Source organism: Equus asinus, chromosome 9, assembly GCF_041296235.1.
Source record: "Equus asinus isolate D_3611 breed Donkey chromosome 9, EquAss-T2T_v2, whole genome shotgun sequence".
Lineage (NCBI taxonomy): Eukaryota > Metazoa > Chordata > Mammalia > Perissodactyla > Equidae > Equus > Equus asinus.
Genome location: NC_091798.1, coordinates 42,994,632 through 43,018,291, shown reverse-complemented (window position 1 = coordinate 43,018,291; position 23,660 = coordinate 42,994,632). Strand labels below are relative to the sequence as shown.

The window sequence follows — 23,660 nt, the reverse complement described above, 5'->3', positions numbered from 1 at the left end:
AGCCCAGGCTCTGAAGTGAAGTGATCTTCCAAATGCAGATAGGCAGCAGTGGGCTTGGAGAATGGCCGGGTGGGGGCCTGCAGGGGTTGGAGTCTGGTTGGTGGAGCGGGGTCAGTGGAGAAAGGCTGGCTGTGAGGGAGAAGTGGCTCTGCAAGGAGTGTGCTCACGAAAGGACTCCTACCCCAGAAAGGGCATCTCTGTTTCTGTCCTCTGATCCCTAGGCCTGTGGGTGTCTTGCAGGATCAGACGGTGGGACGGAGAGTCAGTAATGCGATCCACAAGGCTGCCTGGGTGGGGCTGGGAGTTCAGGGAGAGGGTGCAAACCTGGATCTGCGGGCTGGGGCTGTTGGCTCTGACTCTGGAGATAGGATGACTCCGGGTGTGCCATTTTTTGGACAAAGTCTCACTGGTTAGTCCCTCAACATCTTTCTCCTTGGTCCCAATGACATATGACTTTGCCTGCCTCTCTGGGTCCCTTTAGCTGTATGGCCTCTAGCCAAGCGGGTCATAGTGACACAAAGCTTGCTGGCTCCTGGGACTGATAGCAGACTGATTGCCACCCCCTGGGTGCGTCACCTAGCCTTCTCTGGGAAGGACAGAGGTTTGCGTGCTGGTGAAGATGCACTGCCGCCTGGTCCTGATCAGGGGGTTCGGGGTGGAGTCCCTGCATGCTAAGGAGCAGGCCACCTCTCTGGCCAAGAGTGGGAGGTGGCCTGAGGCTGGGATAGAGCCAGCATGTGCCCAAAGGAGTAGGAGGACTTGGAACAGGACTGTTGTTTATTTATTTATTTATTTTTTCCAAGGAAGATTAGCCCCGAGCTAACATCTGCTACCAATCCTCCTCTTTTTTGCTGAGGAAGACTGGCCCTGAGCTAACATCTGTGCCCATCTTCCTCTACTTTATATGTGGGACACCTGCCACAGCATGGCTTGACAAGTGGTATGTAGGTCAGTGCCTGGGATCTGAACAAGTGAACCCTGGACCACCAACGCGAAACGGGTGAGCTTAACTGCTGCTCCACTGGGCTGGCCCCCTAGGACTGTTGTTTAAATCAGTAGCCAGGCTCGGGGGCACCTGGCATCTGGCTGGGGTCCTCTGGTCCCTGTCCCTGTACTTCAAGGGAGGAAGAATGAGAGCCAGAGCGGGTGCCTTGGGCCCAGAGGTGGAGAGAGGCAGCAAGGCAGGGAGAAAGTATGTTTAGTCAATTTGGAGGCCCCCCTCAACCCACGCCATCTGTGGCACGGATCAAGAGCTACTTCATGGAAAGGTCAGGAAGAGCTGGTTCTGTTGTAGGATTGCATTTCCCGAGATCTGGAATGCACACTTCAAGTGGGGCGCAGTATTAGTTTAGCTAGCAAATGGGTACGTCATTGAATCACACAGTGAAAAAGTTACTGTCTTGTAATCTCTTTTAATGATTCTGATTATGGCAAGAAGAATAACCCAGTTTGGTCTCATGTCAGTTCGGGTCCTCCGAGAAGCACGTGTGGGAGACTTATTGGTGGAAATGCCAGTGGCGGATAAAGGGTGTGGGAGGCGGAGTAGGCTGGGGGAGCCTTCGGATCACAGTGCAGGTCTGACACCTGTGAGAGGAGAGAGGAAGGGAGGACCTGGTAGGAAGCACCCAAACTAGACATGTGGCAGCCAGGCCAGCGGGCTGCCTGTTAGGAGAGCCCTGTCCGGCAGGGGGTGGGCAGCTGGCCGCAATTTGGGGCTCAGTGGGTGGTCAAAAGTAGAGTGATCTTTCTCTGCTGAGGCTGGGGCTGGTGACCCTTTGCAGAGGGCTGTCGAGGCCTCGAGGAAGCGGCAGGTGCCAGAGGTTGAAGTCACCTCTGCTCAGAAGCCCTCTCTCCAAGCCCTGGGCCTGGCTAACCCTTCCTCTCTGGCCTCTCTCCCGGGTGCGTGAGGCCCAGGCAGTCTCCAGCTGTTTACAGCTGGTTTTGACTGTGTGCCTCAGATTCAGAATCTTCCAAGGGTGAGAGGCACACCCTTGGGTTTGCGCCTGTGAGTCTGGGCTGAGGTCAGGTTCCAGGGGCTGAGCCAGCCCCCCTTCCCTTGTTTCAGTGGTCAGTGGTGTAAGGTCCATGTGTGTCCCGGGCTGTGTGTCGCGGCTGGACCTGCTCTCTCTCCTGGCATTGGCATTTCCACAGACACTGCTACTGCCCAGGCGCAGAGGCCCACTGCCCGACACGGAGACTGCAGCAGCCACCCGCCCTTCGCTGTCCCTCTGCAACCCATCCTTAGGGGGAGATGGAGGTTTTGTGGAGCCTGGAGCTTGTGCATCTTAGGGGCCTTCTCTGAGAATAACACCACAAAATTAGGTTTTAAAGTGAAGATTTATTTAGAAAGAGAAACAGAATCGAAATAAATTACGAATTTTGAAAAGCTGACAAAGATCCAAAACATGGAAAAACAATCCAGACTGGCTTCTGGCGCCATACATTTCAAACCGCAGTTCCCTTCCATAGTCGCATTCCCTGCTCCCAGGTGGTTAGCGACACTTGGTCCAGGGTACTCTGCTCGGGACCCTGCACCTTTGTGTCCTAATACCAGTGAGCTGACACAGCGGGCGGTGGGATCGTCCCTGGGAACCACAGGCGGGCGGCGAGCAGAACCAAAGCTCTAAGAGGCACCTCCAGCACAGCCCCCTCTCAGCGGGGTGGCCCAAATTTCACGGGCTCTTCAGTGCAGTCAGACCTGAGGAGAAGTGTGGCAGAGGGAAGTCGTAGTGGAAAACAGTAGTTTTACCTGATAAAATGCCTTACTTTTACAAATTTTATAAAAACACGTGACCAAGTGAACAGGAGTTGGGGCCCCTAAGTCTGAGCTGCAGTGACCTCACGGAAACCCACCTCCATCGTCCTGGGCACCCCGGCTGCCACAGGGAGCCCAGATTATCGTGGTCACTGTCTGAGTCAACCACTTACATGGTTCCCACTGACCTTTTTAAAAATAAAACACACTTCCCCCTATTTTTATCCTGGTTATGAAAGCAGTATTTGGTCATTACTGGGAAAACATAAACAAGGGTAAAAAAGAAAATAAAAGTCATCGAGGAGTAAACCCCTAGGCAAGCAGTCACGATTTGGAATTCCGCTCTTCTCCCCTCCCCTACTAGGAGCTGAACATGACGTTGCGGCAGAAAGGTTGGAGTGTCCAACATCACCACATAGGCTCACTTTATTGTCCTCATTTCAGGCTGGCTGGTTGTTCTAGCGTATCCTTGATTGTCAGCCTCCATCATTGTTCCTACCCAGATCCCTTTCTGGCTCAAATGAGGGCCTGGCCAGCAGATGAGGCACCGTGGGGGCTTTGATAAGTGAGATGCCCGTCTTGGCTCCAGCATGTTTGAGCTGGTGGGGAGAGGTCTCTCCTTGCTCTCAGACCCAGACCTGTGAGCCCGAGGTTCCCAAGAACTGACAGACTGAGGACTGGCCTGCTTCCAACTCTGTCAGGAATGTCTGATGTCTGGGGTGGGGGGATCAGGGTTGGGGGGCGGGGGTGCCTGCCACAAAAGAAGGACTGGGAAGGGCGCATCGGGCAGCCTTCTTAGGGTTTAGGTATGGCTGAACCCATATCTGAGAGATACAGGGGATGGCCCAGGCCACCTGTAACCCCACCCATGCCAGAGGGCAGCACCAGCCAGAAAGTCTTGATCTGAGTCAGCAAGAAGCTCTGGGATTGGGGACCTGCAGGAAGAGTGTCACCAGCTCCCATCTCCAGTACATCCGTCTTGCAGCTGCCTGCAGAGCGAGGACTCTGGGCAGGCTGGGGAGCCTCAGCAGGGGCAGGCTTGAGCTCTGCCTGCAGATTCTGCTCCTGAGCCGAGGTCCTGGGTGGGCAGTTAGAGGCCTGGCTGCCATCTCAGGGGATTAGTCCTGGCTCCACACAGACAGGCACCACCTCCCTACCCACCACCCTCCCCAAAGACCAGGCCAGCCTGCAAACTGGTCCTCCACAGGAGGCTCAGCCTTCTCCATGGAGGCTCCTGGTAGTTGGACCAGGCCTCCTGCACACCCTGTCTTCATGGGCACAGGCCTGATGTCCCTTCCCAAGTTAACGGGAGAGTGGGACAGGAGAGACGTCCTCCTGACAGCGTTCACTCTTCATGGCCCTCCCCCGACCTATGCTTAAAATATAGAGAAGGGTCCATCCTTGACTAGAAAAAGGAGGAAAAGTCCAAGTTTACAAAATTTGGGAGCATATTCCTTCAGGTTTTGAAATGATGTTTTCATTTTCTCCAAAGCTTTTAAAAAGACAAAACAAAAAACAACTTGGTTTCTCTCCCATAAAAGTCTTGGGGATCCCCAAAATCTTAATTTTGGATAAGTTCCTCCCTGCAGCCAGTCACCCCTGCCCTGAGACTTCCCCTTGGCCAGTGCCTGGGCGACAGCTCTCATTTCTTTCCTGGTCCTTCCTGAACCTCTGCCACTGGGTGGTGCCGTCTTCTCCCACAGGGGAGTGGTGGGGTCACGATCAGTGTCCCAGAGGCCATGGGTAGAAGGGGCGATGGGTGGGGGAGAGGGGCAGAGAAAGGCCCCCTAAACAAAGCAGTATGTTGGTCACGAAAATCTCTGAGAGAGTATCCTTTTTGCTCTGTCAGTTCTTGACAGGAAGGGAGGGACAAATATGCCCATGGCCTGATTCATGAGGAAATGTGATTATTTAAAAAAAGTTTTAAGTGAGAGAACTGAAGCTGTCCTTTAAGTGGCATTTTAAAACTTAAATTGGAAACTAGATTAGCATTGCTATTTTATGCGGAGGCAATAGGAATCTGACCTGCTCCTCCTCTTGAGCCCCGGCTCCCAGGTCATAAGTTAGGGTGTCTCCATCCTGGAAGGTTTCCTCTGGGGAGGCACGTGTGGTCCCTGTACCCAGAGCTGCTGGGGAAGGGGCTTCTCCGGCCGCTCCCTGTAGGCTGCCAGCCCGCTCGTCTCTGCTGGATGACTCGGAATGGAATCCTTTGGCCCTTCTTTGAGACAGCCTTTAAGATGACACTCCCCCAGAGATGGTGTTGAGTGGATGTTCTCAACATCTCAACTAGAACCAAATCGGGAAAACAAGAAGATGTGTGGGGGTGTTAAGGGCATTTTGAGATGTGACAGTTGCCCATCCAGCCCCACCTTGTCCTGAATTCATCCACCCAGGCAAGAAAGGCAGGGTCCTGCACTGCCCCCCAAAGGGAGCCAAGGCCGTGGGGCAGGTTCTCCAGGGGCTGGGGCTCAGTTTCTACTCATGGCACCTCCTCTCTCCCAGCCCTTCAGAATCACCTGGGGAGATTGGGAGATCAGCTAGTGGGAAAGTAACGTCCTATTCTTCCCCACGGGAGTTTGGGGATTAAGATTGATATAAATATGCAAATAAAACCACGAGTAATACCCTCTAATAATGATCCCTATGGGTGGGATTAAGGGCGATTTCCATTTTCTTCTTTTTGAGTGCCAAGGTTCTTGAAAATTTCTCCAGTGACCATAGTTTACTTTTGTAATGAGAATAATAATTTTTTTTAAAAACAGTGTAAAACAAAACAGCAAAAGTAATTTGCTTTTTTATTTCTCTCCCTCTCTGTGGTCCTCATTTCTTAAGTGCCTCATCCGGCAGGCGGCAGGCGCTGGCTGAAGGTGAGGCTGGGTGCTGGAGCCGGAAGAGAAAGGGCCCAGTCCGGGGTCGGGGTCCTGGAGCCACAGGCCCCCTTTCACATGATGCTGACAATATTGTCAAGAAGGCCACTTTCCATCCTTTCTGCACTCACTTGAGAGGATAGCCAGGGTGGAAGGGACACGGAGGCATTTTGGGTTTCAGGAGAGTGTCCCTCCCCCCCGACCCGGGCAGGAGGGTCGGGCTGAGCTCTGCTGCGCCAGAGGTGAGTACACTACGCCTTTCCACCGTCCAAGTTCCCAAAATAGCGCTCTTTCCGGGAATCTGTGCCTCTGGCCCCTCAGAGCCCTTGCTCAGAGCCTCACTCTGAATCACACGCAGGAAAAGGCCCACCCTCAATAGGGCCATTTGGAAAGAAAAGGAAAAGATGACAAGCCAGCTGGGCCCTTTAAGGAATTCCCTACCTGGGAGGGGACAGCATGAAAATAGAACGGAGGCGGGAGGGGGAGGCTTAGGGAGCTGGCAGGAGGAACAGGCTGATTATTAAAGAGCCGATTACCTGGGTCTGATTATGAGCACACTTCAACAGCACATTTCCTGCTCCAGATCAGAAGTGGCTCAGAGTCCGTCACAAAGAGTAGGACAGGGTTATCCCAAGTACAAGGTGGATCTCAAATATGAGGAGCCAGCCCTGTCCCGGCCCCATCTCCCCTCCCCCCTTTAGTTGGGGCGAGAGGAGGAGTGGACACCCAGCATACCCCCTACTCACTGGAGCTGGCAGGACCTCTTCTCCCTGCTGTCACTGGGGCAGAACCTGCCGGAGTGGGGGATTGAGGGGTCCCCCCAGGGTGGACTAATGCCAGGACACTCAGGAAGCATCCCCACCGGGGCAGGTTGTCCTTCTCAGGGCTCTGCTCTCTGACTCTAGGGGAGCCCTGAGATCCCAGGACAGAGGGGAGGAGACCCTGCCTGTGCCCCAGTGCAAGAGTGACACTTCCTTACCCCCAGGGAACACGAGACAAAACCCAAACCAGGCCATCCCCGGAGGATGTTGTCACCCATACCCTTGTGTTTCCTGTCCCTTTCTCATGAGTTTTCACTAGTGACGATGGTGTTCAATAATGGATATGTGACTGAGGGCGGTGTGGCAATGAGCTACTTACCCTGCCTTTTTTTCTTGCCACCTCCATCTTTTCCATGTGTCCAAATCTTATACATCCTGCCCAAACTGGATCTGTCCTGCCTCCTCGGTGAAGACAGGAGAGGCAGTTCGAGCATTGGACCCCAAGTCCTTGCCTCCCATCACTGAGTCAGGTGACCTGATAGCCATGCTTCCAGCAAGGGGACTTCTGTGGCAATAGAGTTCAAATATGATGGACTAGCCGAGTCACCTGGGAGAATCTTAATATGTAGATTCCTGGCCTCACTCCCAGCCTGTAGATCTACATTATTAAGTGTCCCAGGGGATTCTGAAGCAGGAGGTCCTAGGCCCACACAGAGAAATACCTGCAAGGAGCGTCCCTCCTCGCCCAGGCTGCCTCCCGGGACACTGCTTCTACACTTGTCCAGCCTAAGGGCATCCCTCCCATTAGCTGTGTTCATTGGCATCCACTCTGCACCCAGTCCAGTTCATGGGGCTCGGGGTCCCAGGGTTTGAATTTCCAGTTCATGGGAGTCCCACTCAACGGGACCCCTGCACCACTTAAGCTCTTTCTACACAAAGGGGATAATGAGTCCTGCCCTGCCCACTTCACTGGGTTGTTGTTTTAATGGAATGAGATAAGGGACGTAAAAGTGCTCTGATGGCTCTAAGGTTGGAAATCTAAGGGAGTGTTATCACTGTCCATTGGGCAATGATTCACTGACTGCCTTGTGATTTCTCCCCTGTATTGTCCACCATCCTTATTAGGATCTCACAAATCTACTTAACTGTTCCCAGGCTTCCCTCCATTCTCGCGGTGAGCCTGCAGGCTCCTCAGCAGTTTGAGTCCACAGCATCCTTTCCATCCTTTGCACATTGCAGTCCACGAGCTGAGGAGATGGCTGCACTGACTGGCTGCCTTCAGCTTGTTCAAGAGAGTGTGCATCCTTCTGCAACATGGCCAGAGCTGCTTTTTGAGGTTTCTGTTGGTGGACAGAGACAGGGTTTCTTCTAGGTGGAGCAAAGCTGACCTGGATAGTTGGGAACCCTGACTGCAGCTTCATTAACACCGGCTGACTTGTATTCCTAGGGCACTGTCGGTGAGGCCCTAGGAGTCAGTCATTGTCCTGGGGGGAATGGGTGAGATCCCTCTCCTGTCATTAGGCTGAGTATGATGTGAAAGTTCCCGGACCATCCCTCAGTCCCTTTATTTGCGTTACCTATTGCTTGGGTACCATACCACCTCAAAACTGAGGGGCTTAAAACAACACTGTTACTTCCTACGAATCTGTGGTCAACGGGATTCAGCTGGGCGGTTCTTCTGCTCCACGTAGCTGACTCACTCCTACGCCCAGCTGGGAGCCTGGCTAGATGGAAGGACAAGAGGCCTCATGTCCTCCACAGTTTTTCTCCACGTGGCCTCTCACCATTCAGTAGGCTAGCCGAGCTTCTTTACAACATAGCAGCTGGCGTCTAAGAGGACAAGCCCCACTGGGCACTTCCTCATCAAGCCCCTCCATGTGCTATACTTGCTAATGTCCCATTGGCTCACACAAGTCACATGACCGAACCGACCATCAATGTGGGAGGGGAATAAGCGAGGTCAGGAGGACCAGGAGGTACATTTCACTGGGGCCACTGATGTTATAATTCACCACAACCTCACTTTCTAGTCTTTCTTGGGAAGTCACCCAAACACTTCATGGAACAGGATAGCAGCCAGGCCAGGCGTTTGTGTTCACTTGCTCTCTTTCCTCTGGCACCCTGTGCTGCTCGCCCTGCCACCGCCTGGGCTTGGCGGTCTGGGGTGTGACTTGGTGAGGTTACACAGACCATGCAGGCTCCGCTGCTCTGTGCCAGTGGCGATTTCTGCCCCTGAGTGACCACAGCCTGTAGGAGGAGACGCAGAGGCCTGGCGGGTAAGCGGCTCCTCTATTATTTTCCCTCTGCAGGAGCTCAGCTTCACACAGCTGTTGCCTCTTTTGCGTTGGTTCTAGCCTTCTCTTTCTGGGGGCGGCCTCCAGAGAAGCCTCGGGAAGTCCGTGCACACAGCACCCAGGCCCCACAAAGATGGAGCCACGGACATCATTGTCCTCCACACCTGCTTGAGTTGCCTACGGGTCTCTGCTGCCAGCTGGACCCATGTGGGGACGCATATGGGGCAGGAGTGCTGGAGACGTGGGACCAGATCTCATTCTCACCTCCAAATCCCCCTCCTCATCTCTGACCATGTGGTGGGGCACTGGGGTGACCATTGATGCCCTGTGGGCTTGGGGCACACCCTGGGTCCCTTCAGAGTTCCCCAGGCACTGGCCGGCTGACCCTGCAGGTAGACGCACACCCAGGCAGTGTGGGGAGAAGCAGTTCCCGTGGCTTCCTCACGCATCTGTGCTCTCATCTCAAACTGTTAGCTCCATTTTCCAGAAGGGATCTTTATGTTTCACCTCAGGCTGAATCTTTCATGTCATATGTATGCAGGGGGAGGACTGACTGGACAGTCTTTAAGAATCTGGAAAATGGTATTTCTACCCTTTGGGAGAAAACTTGAAAATCTGTCCAGAGTGACTAGAATACTGATCTATAGCATCCTCTCGCTGCAGCCTTGGGGCAATGGAAATCGTCCCCTCTGAGCTGGTGCTTGGGGACATGCGGGCTCAGAAGTTCCAGGGCACAGCAGACACGTCTGCGTATCTTTGGAGGGGAGATGTCGTGAGAAGACACTCGTGCCCCACACCCCCGTGGCCTTTGCCAAAGCGCAGAATACGCATTCTGTTCACGCTGTTGGTGACAGACAGTGATGATGCTGTGAGCGTCTTTATGTGAAGATGTGTCTAAAAGCCAGCTTGGCTCTCAGATGGAACGCTCACCTTCAGTGGGGCTCCACAGGCTCCGGGGGCTTCTAATTTAGTTCTGCAGACTGCGGAGGCCGCAGAGGCTCTATTTTGCTGGAGTGTCTGTCCTGTGATTGATTTGAGCTGAGCCAGAAACCCTGGGGCTCTGTTCTGTTCTATCATGGAAATGATCCAAAGAGTGACTTCCTTTCTCGGAGGCTGATCCAGCTCAGATCTGGGGCGGTCAATGCTCCCCTGGCATTGACCAGTCTGAAACTCTGAGTCAGTGGTACAGCTGCTGGGGTTCATGCTACTGTCCATGATCTATGCTTATGGGAAGCAGCAGAAGTCCCCCAAATCCAATATGGAGTTGTATTTATGTAACTTGAGTCCACTTCACCAATCTGCACCTACAAAATAAGGCTTGATGTCTCCTACTTATGGCAGGAAGCTCACCACCAGAAATGGGTCGTCCTCACAGTGTCTACTGGTTATTTCTTGAGTCTCTGAGCAGGGACTCCCCAAACAAGGGTGATAAGTGGAGTCACTGTGTTGACCGCCTTGTCCCCCTCTCTGCTTTCCCCTCGCTTTGTGTCCCCACTGCCTGCTGCTGGCACAGCTGTTGAGAGGTGCCTCACTGGGGTCTGTCACAGAAGTGCCCAGGGTGCCATTCTGGATCCTTCCAGAGCTGAAGCCTGGGCAGAGCAGGGAGAAGACTCTCCTCTCGGCCCTGAGGAGAATTTGTCTCCGGGGCCCCAGAGCAGCCCTTATGGCCAGCATCTTGTAGATCCACTCTTGAATAGTTGAATCAGCTCCAGGAGGTCCCTCATTGTCCAGACCTTCACAGGGTCTCAAGAAAAACACTCCTGGCAGTTTCTGGCCATCGCTCCTCTACACACAGAAATGCCAAACAGCCCCAGGGGAAGGGTAGGGCAGAGAAGTCCTAGGTCACTTTTGTGTTCATCAGGACTCTGAGGATGTAAATGACATCCAGAAACCCAGTGCAAAAGAGCTTCAACAAAAATGGGGTTGATTTGGCACAAAACTGAGAAGGCCTCTGGAACAGTTCGGCAGAGGTAAGGCAGAGCGCCTGGACGAGGATGTCGCATGGCTCCCTCTCTTCCCCTCCCCACCGTTCCCCCGCTTCTCTTCTTCCCTCTGGTCTCCTCTCCCTCTCCCCCTCCTATGTCCACGTCTCTCTCCTTCGTTTCTCATCTCTGGCATTGTTCACAGACAGTCCCTGTCTGTGTGGCAGGAAGGGGTCTACTGGTGTCACAGATTCACATTCTCTTGTTCCTGACCCTTCTTGAAAAAAGCACTTCTCTTTCCCAGTCCACAAGTATCTGAATGTCAAGGCAGGAACTGATCGCCTTGCTTGGGGCTGCCTTGGTTTCAGGGGCACTGGGTACTCTGGTCAGCTGGGTTGGGATCAGAGGCTGGCCTTGGCCTGGGGGAAGGTGAGATCTGTTTCCCGCCAAAGGGGAGGTCACAGCTCCCCCATACAGAGCTGACAGGCCCCATGCCCTCCCCTGCCCTCCGCCCTGCCTTCCCTCAGCTTAGTCTGCATGTCCACCTGCTCTGGAGGTGGTGGGAGTGGAAGTGGCAGAGTTAGCAGGGGGGGTCTGTCCTGATGGTGTCCGTCTGCACTTAGACACCAGCAAGCGTCCTGGTGAACTTTTACCTGGAGAATTTAAGCTGCCTTCTTTTGCCTTCTATGTCCCCACTGCGGGGGTGGGTGGCCACTGGCCTGGGTATGTGTGGGGTCTGTGCCACCAGACCCAAGGGCCTCTTTTGTCAGTGGCCTCGCTGATGCTGCGTCCCTGTCAAGACACAGCGGGCTCTGTGTGACCCAGTTGTCTGACGCAGACACTCTGAGGACGTGGAATCCACGCTTCTTAAATTTTTGTGCACTTTGCCCTCTGGGGGGCCTTCCTCCTCCTCCTCCTCATGCCTCCCTGGTTCAGGGGCCCTGGAGGGGCCGGCAGCTTTGGATGTCCTTCCTGGATGCCAAAGGGAGGGAGGCCAAAGGCTGGGCGAGGATGTGGCCTTCCAGCGTGGTCCTCCCTTCTATGGGCATCCGGCCGCTTTTCCTCCACAGGTAGGGCCAGGCTGCCTGACCTCTCTGTCCTTAGGACCGAGCCTCCGTTCCACCCCACCCCAGTCTCAGGGGAGCCTTTCTGGGTAGGGAGAGCCCTACGCTCCTCGACCACCAAACACCATTTCTCTTAACCATTGATTCTTCCCTCAGTCCTCTCCCTTCTTTAAAGACACAGGTCTGGGGCCGGCCCATGGTGCAGCGGTTAAGTTCGCATGGATGCTTTGGCGGCCCGGGGTTTGCCAGTCCGGATCCCTGGTGTGGACATGGCACCACTCATCAAGTCATGCTGTGGCAGGCGTCCCATGGATAAAGTAGAGGAAGATGGGTACAGCTGTTAGCTCAGGGCCACCAGTCTTCCTCAGCAAAAAGAGGAGGGTTGGCAGTAGATGTTAGCTCAGGGCTTATCTTTCTCGAAAAAAAGAAGGAAAATTCAATAAAGACCCAGACCTTTGAGAACCCAAACCCAGGACACTTTTATTTTTTTCTTGTCTCTGTATCATTCATTTCCTAAAGCAGATGGCATAGGACATCCTAGCTGCCTGACTCCAGTGGGGAGGCAGAGGGAGAAATCCTAGACAAAGAGTCGGTAGGGATTTCTCCAGGAAGGGCCAGCCCAGGTGCTTCGGCTCCCAAGGACAAGGATGAGCTGGGCCAACCTTAGGAACTTGCTGTGCCTGCTGACGTGGGGTGGAAGGGGTTTTGCTGCCTAGTTAACAAGCCTGCATGGATTTCATCCATGTGTCTCCTACAGTCCCTTCCCTCTAGTGCATTCACCCTTCGGGGACGAGGGAAAGAGATGGAGTAAACATCCAACGGGCCTGCCTCCCTGCCTCAGAGGATCAAAACTCCTGATTCCTGCTGGCCCCTGGGGCCTCAACGCCTGCACTTTACAGAAGTGTCAATGAGCACTTTGAGGAGTGACAGGTGGCATCGCTGCTTATTTTTAACCAGTTGCTCGGTGCTCCAGAGCAGGGCAGGGTGTCTTGGCTTCCTGGGGGCACTCAGATGTGAAGGTCTTGTGGCCTTCCCAGATCTGTGGCCCCTGGGAGGAGCTTTCACAGAGTTGCGCCCACGTTAAGGAACCTCCTCCAGCCTGGAGTGTTGGCCAAGTTTTTGTCTTCGGGGCTCTGTCGGGAGGGAGGAAGGGGGATATTCCATGATGGGCAGAGGAGGCTGGCCGTGCTTTCTCAAGTGTGTGAGTGAACGTCCTTTAGGAACAGCCCTGGGGACTAATTGGTGGTTTTTGCCCAGGAAGTGTCACTAGGATTTGTCGAGTCCTATTAGGAGCCATCAGAAGGTGACAGGTTGCTGGAGAACTTGCTGAATTAACCACTGGTTGCCCGGAGACCTGGACCGGGCTGCCGCTGCTGAGTCCCATAAGTGCCCCCAGCCGGGTCTACATGGGGGTTGAAGAATCCCATAGTAGCAGAAGGTGCTAGAACTGCGCCTCCTTCCATGCTGTGACTAGAAGGGAAACTGCACGTTTCCGCTGAAGCTGCACTGAGCTGCAGCAGGGGATGGCTTGCGTTTCCTGCAAACTCACCGGATTTTCAGAGTGCAGGGTGCCATCTGAAGAGTCCAGCAATGACTCGTTGAGTGACTACTCTTTAGCCTTGTGCTAGTGCACAATGGGGAATGAAACAGACCCAGACTCCCTCATGGAGCTTCCCCGGGAGCCATGGAGACAGACATGAGATGCGCACATTAATGTTATTGATGAAATAGTGACAAAGGTCCAGAGGGCTGCAGGGGCATGGGTAGGGTGCTCTGGGGCGTGTGCAAGTCCAGGCGGAGTCTGTGTGCTTTGCAGGGAGGGCCTGGGCCCTGTCTCCTCCCCATGTCTGTCCTTGAGCCTCTCCCAGACTCCAATCTTCCCCCTGCTGTTTCCTTTCTCCAAGAGCTCCTTCTCCTGCCTGGCTAATTCCACACCAAGGAGATGGAGGAGCAGCGAGGGAGGGCGTCTGTGCCTGGAAATGCCCCGGGCTCTTGCCCCGGCTCCAGGCCGATAGCACCGCCAGCCCTCAGTTCCAAACCCTCTCCAATAGCTTTCCATGAAAGAGGGGTCCCTCTCCTCCCCCTACAGCCATCTGGCAGCCATGAATCCATTCTTGGACTACTCTCACCTCCCAGACATGACATCAAAGCCTAATGGATGGTTCTAGTTTTCCTTTCTGGTTTTTAATTACTTAGAGGGACTTGTTTTTCTTTATCTCCTTAAGGGACAGCTTTGAGACTTAGGTTTGATAGGAAAAGGGTGCCCCAGGCTTTGAAAATGGGGTTGGCAGCTGCTTCTGGTTGAAGGCAGATAGGGAAATTGAATAATGCATCTTAGAAATGTTTATTAGCATTCTGATGAAGATAAGTGAGGGATCTGAAAGGAAATCTTCCAGAAGTGTTGGTAATTTGTCCCCTGGATAAGTCAATTGCTCTTCCTACAAAGCACATCAGCCTCCCCATTCAGAGTCCAGGCTTAAAAAGGAGCCCCACTGGATGCATAAGTACTTCATCCCCAGGACCTGGCGAAGGACTCAGTACATACCTGCTGAACGAAGTCAGTCATCATCTGCAGGCTCTGGGGCCATGGGGCCGGGGATGAGTATCTGAGAAAAGCGGCACGTCTTCTCTTTAGAACAACGCACCATCACTGAGACAAGCACACAAGCTGATGAGCACTTTACGATTTGCAAGTTCTCTGAAATCCATTCATGGACGCCCCCATGGACCCCCAGTGAAAAACTCCTGGACCAGAGTTGACATCTGTAAAGCTCCTTACACATACAGTATGCCCCCTGTATGCACGGACGCCTCTGCTTCCTTCTTGTTTGAGCACTGGGTGGGAGAGCTGGGCGGCCCACAGGGGGAGCCACATTTCCAGGCCTCTTCCCCAGTAACCCGTCTTGGGCTGCCAGGGGCCCAACAAACACCAGCTTCGCCCCCCCCCCCCAAAATTGTGAAGATTTGGCAAGACTGGGCCTGTATTCCTCATGGCAACGGTTGGCTGGGCTGAGTGTCTGTGGCCTGCTTTAGGCGGGGCATGGCTGTCCAGTTTGTCATGGTTCCTCCCCACAGCCCCAATGCTGGGACCACCTTCAGCTCTGTTTATCACCCCATTTGATTTGCTCTTTTTTAAGGGAATTATTACACAAAACACGTCTACCTCTGAAGATATACTGTATATCACGAAACACAAGCCCCCTCATACATGTACACATATAAAACACACACACACATGCACACGCACACACATATTTTGCCCTTCCAGGTGTCTGCAGAACATCTGAATTTTGATCCCCATCCACCTCTTCCTCACGGGGTTGCTGTGAGGGGTCAGTGGCCTGATGCAGAACCCTCAGCACGGTGCCTGGTACACAGCAAGCGCTCACTCAAGACATCTGGCTAGTGTTACTAGTGTTTCCTTGGGGCCAGTGGGCTCTCCTGGAATCCAAAGGCATCTTCTCCAGGCTGCTCAGAAGCGCATTGTTCGGGACCGGGGCGCCCTCTGGTGGCTGCTCTCCCTGCTCACAACCTGGCCCCTCGCTCAGAAAGATTTGTGGCTGGGTTTCACCAGGCACCCACTCCTCTCCCACACCGTGGGAGGGGGTCAGAGGTGGGGCAGGAGAAAATGTTCTGCTTCCCACCCATTTCCGTTGCCTCCCTCCTGACCTTGGCGAGGTTGGGGTCACCAGGTCTGGGGAGAGAAGGAGGGGCTTGGAGGTGGGGTCCTGGCTGCCTGACTCAGGGGGCAGTACCTTCCCCCTTGTACCTGCCCCATTCTCCTCCCAGAGCAGCGCCTGCAAAGGCCTCCTCCAGGCAGGGCGCAGGGCGGCCAGCGAACAGCGCATCCAAAGAGGCTTCTCCGGCTATGATGAGGTAATTTTATTTCTTTCCATTTTAGGTAAAAATAGTAAATACAAGATAATCTTAATAAAGGTAAAAATACATCATTTGGATTTTGTTGTTGTTCTCTAAACAGTGTTACCTACAGTACAATTTTTGATTTAGGATTTTTAAACTTTTTTTTTTTATAAACAAATAGAACTATTTTGCTATTAGGCTATCTGTGTTCTCATCTGGCACTTAAGAATAGATCACAGGTCACCTCCCGGTTCTGTGTGGACATGTGTGGGGGCGGGGAGAGGGAGGGAGAAGGGGAGCATGGGATGAGGTGGTTTGTCTTCCAGGGATGCAGACAGAGCTGCCATCCCGTGTGCAGTGGGAGGGCACATGTGTGCATCCAAGATGGCCTTTCCTGCCCTGGCCACAGGGACGTATGTCACTGTGACTGGACCGAAGGTCTCACATGTGTGTCGGGGGGACATTTCCTCCCCTCCTCCTGTGGTTGCGTTTCTCACCCAGCAGCCTAGATTCACAACAGTTCTGGGTCCAGGCAGGCCCCTGGGCTGCAGATGTCAGCAAGGCTGCTCAGGATGGAGCCAGTGGGTCTCTTTAGTGTCCTAGAGGAATGGGCCTGGGACCCTTCCCCACCAGGTTGGTGACCAGGGCATCCAACCTGGCCTTGGAATGCTGGTAGAAATCACAGATGCCACCGCGAGCTGCTAAATGTCTTTGCCCTTGTTCACTCTCAGGTGGTCTTTGTTTAAATTCTTTCCAAATTTCTCACTAAGCTGTTGGATCAGGTCTGCCAGCTCACCGGTAGCTTGAGATTTCTCTTCAAGAAGTTCATAGCGCAGGCTGGAGATATCTTGCTTGATTTCCTTCAGTTCGCCTGCAAGGACAGAGGAGATCTTGGTGAGTACGCACAGGCAGAAGGGGCTCATCCCACATGCATCAGGGGTGGGCATCTTTCCAGCAGAATGTAGGGTTGGTGGTCCAGCCCATCAGGGTTGAGGTGAGGGGATGGGAGCTCAGTTTTGACCTAAGCACCACCCTGTTCCTCCCCATGATGGACACATTCATCCATTTCAAACCCTTCTCCTCCCATTTCTGGGAAAGCTGTCCTCTCCGTTAAGGGTTTGGGTTGATGGAGGGGTCAAGATCAGGGTTGTGAACTGCTAGTACCTATTTCACATCATGATCGTTAGAATGTTATCCTGGAGCCACTAAAGGCAGATTTCAAGACTCTGGGCAACACCCCTGTTCCTAATATTTGTTTTCATGATGCTCCATGTTTTGTTCTGTTGTTGTCACTTGCAAAGAGGAGCAACTCCCAAGTGCAAAGGGAACAGCTCACACAGTGGACGGGGCCACAGCTCCGGTAGCCTCGCAGGACCGGGGTCCATCCAGACCATGCAGGCAGCACTGCCCCACCGAGGCAAGCTGCCACAGGCCCGCCTCCTCCTCCTTCCACAGCAGGGGACGACCCGGTGGGGACTTCCACTCACTTCCACAGTGAACCACATGGTTAGAAATCTGCGGGGGCCTGGCCTGCGGGAATCTTTTTAACCACAGAGGAGAGTTGAAAGGTTCTTTCCTGACATTATAGATACTGGACTTGGCTCCAGTGGGAGTCCACTGCCTGGGGAACACATTCCTATCTATTTTCTGGGTATGCCTCATATACAGAAAATGCAGGGCTCTTAAGGATATAGTTTGGCCAGTTTTGACCCATGCATACTTCCCCTATCTACTTTTTGTCAGGTGCTTCACTGAGCCCCAATTTCCTGGTATAATTCTAGTGGCATGAAACCCCACCTTCTATAATCAGTTCCATTCCTGTCAATCATAATTACACACTGCTTGAGACTGGCTGGCATGACACCTGGCAGTTTTAAGTTCAAGACTCAAAAGCACGGGTGGCCAGAGCCCCTAGAGAGTGAGCCCAGGGGTGGGTTCAGTCACTGTTGGTCTTCAGGCTGCACCCTGGATGGCCCAGGATGAAGCAGAGGGCCACTCAATGCCCAGGCTCTTCCAGTAGGCCCCTGTGGCCCAGGCGAGGGGGAGACGTAGTGCCTTCAGTCATGGAGGAAGCAGTTTGTAGGTAGCAAATATTTGTCCTTGGTGTCTCATGAAGATTAATTACCTCGTATAAGGTAATTTGCTTTCACTTAAGAGTAACTGCTTAAAATAGCCTGGAAAATAACCCAAACAGTGAAATAATGTAGTTCACAAACTTCAGTGAGCATCAGAAAGACCTGGTGCTCTTTTCAAAATGCAGACCCCCGGGCACCAGCCCAGAGATGCAGACTCATTAGGGCTGGATGGGGTCTGGGGTCTGCATTTTTAACAAGTGATTCTGACGCTGGGGTTACTTTGAGAAACACTGCTGGTTGTCAGACTCTGAGAGCCTGGAAGTGAGAGGAGAAAGCCAGCTAGCACGGAGGCAGGGGAAGCCTCTGAAAAAGGTGTATAGCTTGCTGCTGTCTATGTGCCCCCACGGAATGAGATATTCTGGACCATCCTGAACTCAAGGGGTGAGAGGCCAACTCAAGGCAGCCATCATTGCAGGAGGAGGAATAATTACCCACAGCCATCCTCCCAAAGATGGCCAGGTCCTAATCCCTGGTATCTGGTCTGTGAGTACGGAAATATTAGATGGCAAAAGAGAACTACAGTTGCAAATGGAATTAAGATTGATAATCAGCTCACCTTAAATAGGGAGATTATTTTGCATCATCCAACCTAATTACAAGTCTTTAAAAGTGGAAGAGGAAGGCAGAAGAGTGGGTCAGAGAGATGTGATGACAGAAGAGGCAAGAGAGGTGTCAGCGTGAGAAGCGTTCGATGCTCTGTTGCTGATTCTGAGATGAAGGGGCTACACGCAGACTGGAGGGCGGCCTCTGGGTTAGCCCTAAGGGCAGCCCCGGCTGACAGCCAGCCAGGGAACAGAGCCCTCAGCCCTACAACTGCCAGGAACCGCGCATTCTGCAGACACCGAGTGAGGAAGGAAACCGAGCCTCCCAGGGGCCTCCAGGCAGGGCCCTGCCGACAACACCTTGATTTTAGCCCCGTGAGACCATGTCCGACCTCTGACCTGCAGGAAACGAATCCAACCACTTACCTTCATTGACTTCATCATTTTCCCTATCCACCTGGGCCTTCAGGACATATCTTTTTATGAGCCGCTTCATGATTTTCTGAAATGTGAACATAAGGAAGGGATCAAACGACCTGGGTGAGCACAGAGGCAGCCTGCGTGGTACACACGACTCTTTCCTCTTGCAGAGCGCCGGGTCAGCGGTTGGGCATCCTCCCACGCCTGGTGCCTCACTTTTGAGGGGTGCCCTGCCCAGTGGGGGAAGCTGGGGCAGTGCATCTATTTAACCTTTCCCCCCAGGATTCAATACCTCCTGACACTGGGATGTAAGAACAGGACACACCTAATGGCAGGAGGCCCAGCCAAGGAGACAGAGAGAGAATCCTCTAAGATCCATGGGTGTGGCTCCAGCATCCTAAGCCTGACTCTACCCTGACCTTTGTGACCTTAGCCAGTCATGTCCTCTTCTCCGGGATTCAGCTCTGAAGCACTTTCTTCTATTTCAACAACTGACACGATCAGGAGGGAGTACTGAAGTCTTAGCAGGCCAGCCCAGGTGGGGCTGCGACTCTTTCAGGTGCTGTGCATGAGAGGAGATGGACTTAGGACAGAGTCGGGACCAGGCGTGGAGGACAAGTGCACTGTACCTTGGAAAATTCCTACCAGAGGCAGAGACAGATATAGCTGGGCCTCAGGAGGTTTTGCCAAAACACCGCTTCCCCGAAATCCCACACGTCTGGCCCTGCGCTGCCAGTCATGCTGGAGGGGAAGGGTTTGGCCTGCAGGTTCCACTTATTATGCAGATACTGGATTCTTTCCAGCAAATGAGGCATGAATAAACCCTTTAGAGACATCAAGAATAGAGCCAAGTGTGAGAAAGACCGCAGGAGGTGAACTTTGGGTTTTGCCAGCTAGTCATTTCAGGGTTCTTGCGAAATCACAGGATTTAAAAATATTCTGGTAGCTGAGACTTCTGGCTCTTGCAAAGAGCTGAGCAGCACAGCAAAGACAGAGGGATTCCCTGCTCCTTGGTCATCCCTTCCTGGGACCTGCTCACCTGCTCATACTTGAGGCCTGAGGGGACAGAGGCAACATTTTCTAGATTGAAGGGCCCTGAATTCTGTCCCTAGCTTTGCTGTGTGACATCAAGCAGGTTGCCAGGGTCTCTCTGACTACTTGGGCTCTGGAAAAGCTTCTGTGAGTGAAAAAGAAGTGACCTACTGGGACACAAAGAGCTGGAGGACTTAACTCGTTATTATCACCAGCTGGTGGCTCTCTCAGTGCCTTTAATGGTGAGGAGGCGTCTCCCAGCCCTGTGAGTCCAGGACTTCAGGTGAACCTGGCCAGGGCTCTCTACCGCGAGCTCTGAGTCAGCTCCTTTAGGCCAGGGCTGCCCCTGCTCCGCCCGAGGGCCGGTGGTCCAGGTTCACTGGCTCTGTGGTTTGAGCTGTGACCTGTTTCAGGTTGACCAGTTAAGTAGCAAGTTGCCTTCGTGCTGCCCCTTCTCAGAGGGGCCTGGGTCTTGTCATGTTAGTGGTTAAACTGCGTGCTAGAATTCTCACCACAGTCTTCTCATCAAGAAGGCAGGTTCCCTACGTTCTAAGAATAGATGCCTTTCCATGGGGCTCAATAATGCTCTTTTCACTTTGAATGGGAAAAACAAAACAAAAAGATCTTTGTCCTGAATCAGTTCTCATGGGAAAAAAGAAACAACTCAGATACCCAAATATCTAACATTCTTACTGAATAAGGAATTCAGAAGTATTCTCCCATGGTAAACTTTCAGGCTGACACAAGTCAAGGGGATCTAGTTAAAGTTTGTTGACTTTTTAAGGAAAACTTCAAGAATTAAGCGTTCTTTGGTCTCTGGATCCATCAGTTAAAGAGTGTGTATGTTGATGATGTAAAATTATCAGCCAGAGTTTGGAAGTGAAGAGTCGTCTTTTCTGTGATGGGGATGAGGGGCATCCTTTCATGCTACAGAGCAATCGCGGTCCTCCTGGCTGAGTGTGCACACTGTGTTTTACTGCAACATGAATAAACTGATTATTTAAAAAGATTCCGTAGTATGTGTTTACTATCAATACAAAACGTGCCCATCAAACTCCGTTTGTTTAGAATAGGCGAGGCCCCGCTCACAAGCCCCCTTTCAATGCAGAGTAGCCTTCCGGGAGGAAGAGAGGAAGGGTGGAAAAGAAGCAAAGACAGATGTATTGAGTCCTCCGTACACAACAGGAGTCGTGTTAGCCTCCTTGACCAAGTGTCCTGATTGGATCCTCCCAGAAACCCAGTGAGAGGGGGGTTGTCATCTCCATTTACAGATGAGGACACCAAGGCTCAGAGAGCAAGGTGACTTCTCTAAGGTCACACAGCCAAGGAAGTGGCAGATCTGGGATTTAACCAAAATAGAAACCAAAGCTGGGGCTTCGTCCAAGCTTGAGAAAAGGGTTAAGTGTAAGATGCTTTAGGGATGAGATGCAGGCAACTGGCTCCCATTGTCAAAGGGGGATTGGGCCACTTTGGGGTACATATTTGTCCTTTAAAAAAGCACAGTCTTTTATGCAGGAGGAAATCTCAGCTATATTTCAGAGGATGGATGGCTTTGTTTATTAGTACCCTGGGGATATTCCAATTAAAAAAATTGTTACCCTTGGGGCAGAGGGTCACTGGTATGTCATCATCACGAGTGCTCATGGCCCACTTTTGAACATGGCATGCTTGACCTGAGCTATGGTTTCTGCAGACCTGTGGCTCTAAAGGACAGAAGCAAAAGTTTACTTTTTTTTTTTGCCGAGGAAGATTTTCCCTGAGTTAAGTTCTGTGCCAGTCTTCCTCTACTTTGCACGTGGGATGCCACCACAGCATGGCTGACGAGTGGTGTAGGACCACGTCCAGGATCCAAACCCACAAACCTGGGCTGCTGAAGTGGAGCATACTGAACTTAACTGCTACGCTGTAGGGCAGGCCATGCAAAGGTTTGCTTTTAAGCCTTTCACCATGCATTAGGATTACAGAAGCTTAATATGGAAGCAAATCGCATGAGCACTGCAGACATGCAGGGGCCTTTAACCTTCCTCCCCATCCCCACTTCACTCCCAGGAGCGATAGGTACACTAAAGGAGAACAGTGTGACTTCCTGTCAGTTGCTTAGAGACTTTGTGTCCTGATGGGGACCTAGCTTCCCCTCTGGTGTGTGCACGGTAGACAACTTGGGATCTGCAGGAGCAAGATGCCAGTCTTGCCCCAGAAAGTCTGAAATGGTTAGAAAATGCCCAAAGTTCTATTTAATGTGGAGGCTATAGAGGATATCTGTTTCTAGAATAAATGGACATCAAAAGTCTCCCCTCCTTCACTATGTAGGGGAAAAGCTTGTTCCTTGGTGATGATTTTGAGATATTTCCTTGCTGTCTTCCATAGAGTTCTTTCTTTCATGAAGATAATAAACTTCCCCCTAGTTAACCTGTCCCTGTTGGTGGCAACTCTGTCCACCCTCCCTTCATGCATCTAGCAAGTGCTGGAGATGAGTATGTTTAGCGATATTACTCAGACAAAAGAACTAGCACTTGAGGATGAGAGTGAGATGCACATGGGTAAGAATGGCCTTGACACTGAGACCTACATCCAGGGGAGAAGGCACACAGTTCCCTCTGCCCAGACTCCGAGGGACCAGATGGCCTCGGGATGCTGCTGGTTGTGGGGAAAATGGTAAGTCTTTCTATGGAAGAGACAACTCTCTCTGTGCAACTTATGACCAAAACGAACAAGAGAACACATACAGGATGTTGAAGATGCTAAATGAAGTAAATCCAGAAGGAAGCAATGTTGCCACCTAGGAAAACAGAAATTGAGGAGCATTTGGAAGAAAGTGGGCAAAATGGATCCCACGACAAGTCATTTGTTAAACTGGGATTTATCACACACCAGGATAGAAGAAATCAGCATTGGCAAGTTGTCTACCCTATTTGCTTTGACCTCTATAGAAGAGGCATCTAGAAGGTGAAAAAGGGACTCCCCGCTGAGTGTGGGGAAGGGATTGCATCATGAAGGTTGGGGCTCATTTGAATGAAGGGCTGTGCCTCGGTTCCGGGTTCACTTGGAATGCAGGTGGTTTGCTTTGCCCCAGAAGGAAATGCAGCTCTCAGAGTGAGGGTGTGGGGTCTGTACACACCCCAGCGAATTGAACAGTGGCTCTTGGAACAGGCAACGGTGGCTGTGAGAGGAGGCACATGTTGGCCACCTCACCAGCATTATGGTTTTGTTCCATTGTTTAGTCTCATGTCCACAGAGCCCAGACTAGAAAAAACATTGCTAAAGGAACCCAGTTTAGTGAAAAATAACAATTCAGATCCCCGGAAGCCTAAGCAAAGCAAAGCACGCAGAGCCTCTGTTCTGAGGGCACTGCCTTCCTTTACACGGAGAATCTCTCCAAAGAGCTGAAGCGTTGACAAGCTTAAAGCAAACAGCTCAAGCACTAAGTTTGAAAAGTCAAGAAGATCTACTGAAGAGACACAAAGGAGACAAGCTTAATAGCTACATGTACATGAACAACGGGGCTTTTGCCTTACTGGGAAGGCTACAGAACCCCTCAGAACCACGACAGTGTGAGAGGCTGACAGCATCCATACTCAGTGAGATGGCAGTGCCAGGTGTGGCCTGGATAGTAAGAAAGGGGGAGTGAATTGGGCACATTTGGAAGTTGCTCTGGGAAGAAGGCAATGCAACTTGGAAGGCCACCAGTGGGCCCAAGAAAACAGAAGAGCCATTGTCAGGTCCTTGCCCAAATCCTTCCTTCTGCTCCGCTGGTTGCTGCCCGGTGATAGCAAAAGTAGCTCCTCCTGCTCCTTGCCTCCTCCCCACAGGCTCCAAAGGCTCAGATGGGTCTCTTCTTAGTGACTGTCAAAAACAGGCGCGATGGTGCAGCACGATGAAGATGGATAAGATGCAACACTATGAGGATGCCCAGTGCCTGGCAGTATGATATCGTAAAAGAAGGGTACCCCTTTGAGTCAGACAGATCTCAGTTCAACCAGCTGTGTGACCTTCACCACTGAGCCTCA

At 52.3% G+C, this 23,660-nt stretch overlaps 1 protein-coding gene across 1 annotated transcript in view; it reads right to left on the bottom strand.

The window, feature by feature from the left end:
- Positions 1-15,531: 15,531 nt before the first annotated feature.
- The window catches only part of TRPC7 (transient receptor potential cation channel subfamily C member 7), a 132,291-nt gene continuing 124,162 nt past the window's right edge, over positions 15,532-23,660 (bottom strand). The window contains exons 11-12 of the mRNA XM_070517331.1: positions 18,628-18,703; positions 15,532-16,395 (exon numbers count right to left, since the gene is read on the bottom strand). Of these exons, the coding sequence (XP_070373432.1) occupies positions 16,226-16,395; positions 18,628-18,703 (246 nt within the window). The 3' untranslated portion in view covers positions 15,532-16,225. The remainder of the gene's footprint in view (positions 16,396-18,627; positions 18,704-23,660) is intronic.